The sequence below is a fragment of the Sminthopsis crassicaudata genome, chromosome 5, assembly GCF_048593235.1.
Source record: "Sminthopsis crassicaudata isolate SCR6 chromosome 5, ASM4859323v1, whole genome shotgun sequence".
NCBI classification, from domain to species: domain Eukaryota; kingdom Metazoa; phylum Chordata; class Mammalia; order Dasyuromorphia; family Dasyuridae; genus Sminthopsis; species Sminthopsis crassicaudata.
Genome location: NC_133621.1, coordinates 232,918,829 through 232,924,413, shown reverse-complemented (window position 1 = coordinate 232,924,413; position 5,585 = coordinate 232,918,829). Strand labels below are relative to the sequence as shown.

The following is a 5,585-nucleotide window of genomic DNA, read 5'->3' as shown; positions in this document are numbered from 1 at the left end:
CATGAAGTTCCTTATTATGTCATTTTTGCTAGTTGTCCCTGTTCCTTGTGGCTCGTTTTTTGTGGATTTTCTCTTTTTTCTTCCCATTCTCTCACCTTCCCAATCTTGGCTGTTGCCCTCACTGATCCTCCCTTTTTTTCTACTGTCAGTTTGTAAGTTGGATTGGTACTACCATCTCCCCTGTCCCCCACAAGCAGACATAGGACAACACCCTTAGAGTGACACATGCCACTGGATGACACATTCTACACAAGATGACACTCCCAGACACATTCACACCCTGTCCACCCTCTCCCACCTCACATACTCATCCACTCACTTCCACAGGCAGGCGCAGACATCTTCCTTCCCTTTAATAACCACGTATATCACTCCTCATCCCAACAGGTCGTGATACATGCATTGTGGATTCATTCATAATTCACCCTCAGATATGGCACACGTACACACATACACTCAGAAAAACACTGCACATACAGAATAATACACGTTCCCAAAGACATCCACACGGGTATTTTCATATTCACCGCACACTTCTCCCTCACCCTTCACAATACACTTGTACATGCGCAAACTTATACCTTTACATATAATGATTTGAACTCATCATCCTACACCGCCCCCCCCCCCCCCAGACAGTGATTCTCAGCTTAGTTTCTCCCGACACTTGGTTTCAACCGCTCCTTAGTCTCCCAGCCCCCCATCCAAGAGCTTCTCCCACGCTCTCTGCAATCTTGTCCTGCTTCTCTCTTCCCTCCCCCATTTCTGGGACTCCCCTGACCACTGCCCGCAGTGTCTCCCTCCTCCCCCAGGCCGGCTGTCTGGGGTTCCTGGGTGGGGTGGTTTCTCCCCCGCGTCCCATTCTCAAACCGCAGCCTGCGGACTCTGGGGTGGGGGGTAAGGGCGGTGGAATCTGAAGTGACGTCCAAAGTACAGCCCAATATAGGGGTGGAGAAGGGCGGGGCTGTGGCTGGGGTAATCAGGCTGGGGGCTCCAAAGCCAGATCTCTCCAAAGTCTGCATTTGCCGCTCCCCCTGCCGGCCACCTAACTAACTGGACTGGCTTGTCCCCGACGGGCCGGGGCAGGGGGGAGGAGTGAGGCTGAAGCGCGTAGGAGAGAATCCTGAGGGGAGGGGTCGACAGCCGGTGCCTAGACTGGGGGGCGGGAGCCCTGAAGCGAGGGGCGGGGGTGAACCCCGACGGCCAGCCAGCCAGCTCCGCAAGCAGACTAGCCAGAGCCCCATAAGGCCCGGAAGTCCATTGTCTGATCCCCTGTCCAGTTAGCCCCTCTGTGGAGGCCCGGCCCGGCCCGACCCTCAGGGAACCCTCCTTGTCCTCCCCAGAGCTGTAATAAGTGGTGTTGATGACCTAGGAGACTTCAGCTTGTCAGCCTTGTCCGGGACCTCGCTGAGCAGCTCTGCAAGCCATGCTGCAAGTCTGCACCCGGGATTTTTAGATCAGATTCGGGGATACTGGGAACCCGGGGCCAACGCCGCCTGTCCTGCCCCGCCATAGCGGGAAGCAGCAAGTTCCGTCCCGGCTCGCCACAGATTGGTGATGGGGACCGAAACTCTACTTTTGAGCTGGGGAGCCGCCACACTGCTGGCGCTAGCGGCTATGCCTGGAGTTCTGGCCGCCAACAGCAGCGGCAGATGGTGGTGAGTGATCCGAGGTCAGGGGACTCTGGAATCGGGGCTGCTAACCCCACGTTTTCCACTCAAGTCTTAAATACACGGAGACAGATGGACAGATTTCATAGACATTGGGCATTCTTACACACAAGCTCCATTCCTTTGTAGGGGAAGAACCCCCGGAGAATAAGAGTGGGAGGGAGAGAGACTGGGAGAGGGAAAAGGGCCTCGGAGCTGTCCAGAGCTGTCCAAAGTTGCTGCAGGAGGCTTGAGGCTTAGGAGGCATAAGATTCCAGTCTCTGCTCTTCCCTTGCGCTTCGGACTCTCCGACTCCTATCACCGAGGCTAGGAACAGCGGATCTCCCAATACTTCTCCCCGGTCTTCTGTGTCTACTGTTCTCTCTCTGTGTCTCTCTGTCTCTGTCTCTCTGTCTCTGTCTCTCTGTCTCTGTCTCTCTGTCTCTCTCTCTGTCTCTCTGTGTCTCTCCTCCCCCCCCCCGCCCATTTCCCGTTCCCCCCTCTCTTTACTCTTCCAGAGTTTCTCTCCACATAGGACAAGTCCAACTGTAGGAAAGCGGGAGGAAAGCGAATAGTTCCTTTCTACTGAACAACCTAAATAATCATACTGGCCTTGGGCTCTCCTAAAAGAAAGCCCCTCGAATTTTACAAGCCTGGTGGTGAATGGGTACAAGCCAATCTGCCCTCAGACCCTTGATTCAACTTAGATGCAGTTCGGGGTTTTCCCTCATTCTAGGTCTCCTCTCTTTTCTGAAGGGGGAAAGGGGGCAGAGTGTTTGGCATCTCGGTTTGGGTCTCGATCACTTTGCTACTCAATCTTTACAGAACCGCTGGGAAGGGTGGTGATGGAAGAGAATGAATTTGTGTTGGGGACCGAAATTGGGAACCGAAATACAAATGCCTAATACTTATCCGCTGACATTGAGTGTAACGGAACCTCAGGAAGCCAGGCACCTGGCTTTATGTCTATGGTGCTTTCTTCTGCACTGCTGCAGCTCCGCTTTCCTGCAGCAGGGAAGGGGATACGGTGACTTGTAGGCATTTATTCCACCTTTTTTAAATGGAAGAGAATGGAATTGGTAGAATCTCAGCTCTTTTGGGACTGGGTGATGGTGGTGGAGACAGGGCTCTAAGACCGCAAGTTAAGCACGAGCTCCTGACATCTGTGTCCAACCCCAGGGGCATAGTGAACGTGGCGTCCTCCACCAACCTACTGACCGATTCAAAGAGCTTGCAATTGGTGCTGGAACCGAGTCTGCAGTTGCTTAGCCGCAAGCAGCGGCGGCTAATTCGTCAAAACCCGGGGATCTTGCACAGTGTGAGCGGCGGTTTGCAGAGTGCTGTGAGGGAGTGCAAGTGGCAGTTTCGGAATCGACGCTGGAACTGCCCCACAGCTTCAGGACCCCACGTTTTCGGCAAGATAGTCAACCGAGGTGTGCGCTGTGAAATTGGGAATTGGGGCGATGGGGAGCGGTGGGAGGAGGCGGGAGGAGATTGTGGGATCGGAGGTAGATGAAGGCTAGGTAGATTCCTGCGGCAGCTCCAATTTAAATAAGGTCAGTGCTAAAGCTAGCACTGTTCCCAGAGGGCATACAGATATACAATCAATCAATCGACAGATGGTGATTGCGTACTTACTATGTGACAATTTCTTTTCTTCTTTTTCTACTTCTACTTCTTTTTTTCCCCTTCTTTTTCTACTTCTCTTTTTTCCCTTCCTCCTCCTTCTCTCTCTCTGTGTCTCTCTGTGTCTCTGTACGCGTCTCTATCTCTATCTTTGTGTGTGTGTGTGTGTGTGTGTGTGTGTGTGTGTGTGTGTGTGTGTGTGTGTGTGTCTCCCTCTCCAGCCCCGTCCTATATTCCCTTTTCCTTACCAGGAAAATTTGGGAAAGGATCTAGCTCTCGGTCACCTTCAGTTTAGTAGAGGCTACGCTTCGGGAAGGGATGGGGGAAGTGTGGGAAGTTTAAGTGCCCTCGGATGACTACTGACTCAGTCTCTCCAGCCTACTCATTTTTTCTTTACATACTACTCCTCTTTTCCGGATGAAGACTGGAGAAACTGAGGCAGAAGGAATCTTGTGTGTTCTCTTAACTACCCTTAGCAATGAAAATACTTGTTGCATATGAGTGTGCGTTTGTGTGTCTAGCAGTTTGTGAGGCTAGGAATGTAGGAGAATGCGTCTGTGCGTGTGTTCAGACTTCTAGATTCCAAAAGAAGTTTCAAGTACTTCCCACTTCCTGGCTAATCCCAATAGCTTCCCCCAGCCCAGTGACCCCCATTCCTCTTCTCCTAACAGGATGCCGAGAGACTGCTTTTATTTTCGCCATCACATCTGCTGGGGTGACGCACTCTGTCGCTCGCTCCTGTTCCGAGGGTTCCATAGAATCTTGTACGTGCGACTACCGGCGACGTGGCCCGGGAGGTCCGGACTGGCACTGGGGCGGCTGCAGTGACAACATCGACTTTGGTCGCCTTTTTGGCAGAGAATTTGTGGACTCCGGGGAGAAGGGGAGGGACCTGCGTTTCCTCATGAATCTTCACAACAACGAGGCGGGGCGCACAGTAAGGGAGTTCTTGTAGTGTGTGTGGGATGTATAATAAAGGGGACCGGAAAGCCATAGAGGGCTCACAATCCGAAAGTTAGACCTCAGATTAGCAGATGTGTGTGTACGCGGGCGGGGGGCAGTTAGTCTGCCCAGGTTAGCAAGATTATTGGGGGGGGGGAGGGAACGAGTTAGTGTGGGCTTAGGATAGAGAGCATACTGTGAAATTGGGAGTTTGGAGCCTAGAAAAAGTGGGATGGGGATGGCGGTCAAGTGAGTGGATTGACTGACCAGCCAAGCCGACTCTGAGGAATAAAGAAATGGTCAAAGAACGGGACAGGAGTCATAGGGTCGGAGACTTAGACGGATCCATAGAAAATATCTAGCCCAATTCCCTCAATTACATATTTTGTCTTGCCCATTAAGTGGGAGACCTAGCTCAAACCAGACTTTTCGATTCCGAATAGAGAGCTTTCCCCATTGGTACCCGCTGCTCCGCGAGAGAATTAGGAGGAAAGGAAGGAAGCAGGTGGGGTTCCAAGGTTCAGCCACTCGGGGTGGAACCCTGCGTGCTCTCGGCTGCTCTAGGAGATGACAGGATGCTATTGGGGAAGTAGGATGATCAGGAGAGGCTACGGGAACTGACGACTATCTCTTCCCCACAGACTGTGTTCTCGGAGATGCGCCAGGAATGCAAGTGCCACGGGATGTCGGGCTCCTGCACGGTGCGCACTTGCTGGATGAGATTGCCCACGCTGCGCGCGGTGGGGGACGTGCTGAGGGACCGCTTTGACGGCGCCTCGCGCGTGCTCTACGGCAACAGGGGCAGTAATCGCGCATCCCGCGCAGAGCTACTGCGCCTAGAGCCGGAAGACCCTGCCCACAAGCCGCCCTCACCTCACGACCTCGTTTATTTCGAGAAGTCACCCAACTTCTGCACCTATAGTGGGCGCATGGGCACGGCGGGCACCGCGGGACGCGCCTGCAACAGCTCTTCCCCGGCCCTGGACGGCTGCGAGCTTCTGTGCTGCGGGCGAGGCCACCGCACGCGCACGCAGCGCGTCACCGAGCGCTGCAACTGCACCTTCCACTGGTGCTGCCATGTCAGCTGCCGCAACTGCACCCACACGCGAGTGCTGCACGAATGTCTGTGAGGGGCACCTGCGATCCACAGCCTTCGAAGGAAATTTCCTTTTGGACTCTCGCCCTGCATTGAAGTCACACAGCCCTGGGAATGCCAGGAGAACTCCCGGATCAGAAACCCCTCTCCTCATTTCCCGTGGTCCACTAATATCCCCCTTTCCCCACCTTCCCTTCTCCACAGTTACCTATTTCACACACACACACACACACACACACACACACACACACACACACACACACACCCTCCAC

At 53.8% G+C, this 5,585-nt stretch overlaps 1 protein-coding gene across 1 annotated transcript; it reads left to right on the top strand.

The window, feature by feature from the left end:
• Positions 1-1,557: 1,557 nt before the first annotated feature.
• On the top strand, positions 1,558-5,347 carry WNT1 (Wnt family member 1). The gene is made up of 4 exons (XM_074267622.1): positions 1,558-1,658; positions 2,829-3,082; positions 3,947-4,212; positions 4,859-5,347. The coding sequence occupies exons 1-4, from the start codon at positions 1,558-1,560 to the stop codon at positions 5,345-5,347; spliced, it is 1,110 nt and encodes a 369-aa protein (XP_074123723.1).
• The last annotated feature ends 238 nt before the right edge of the window (positions 5,348-5,585 follow it).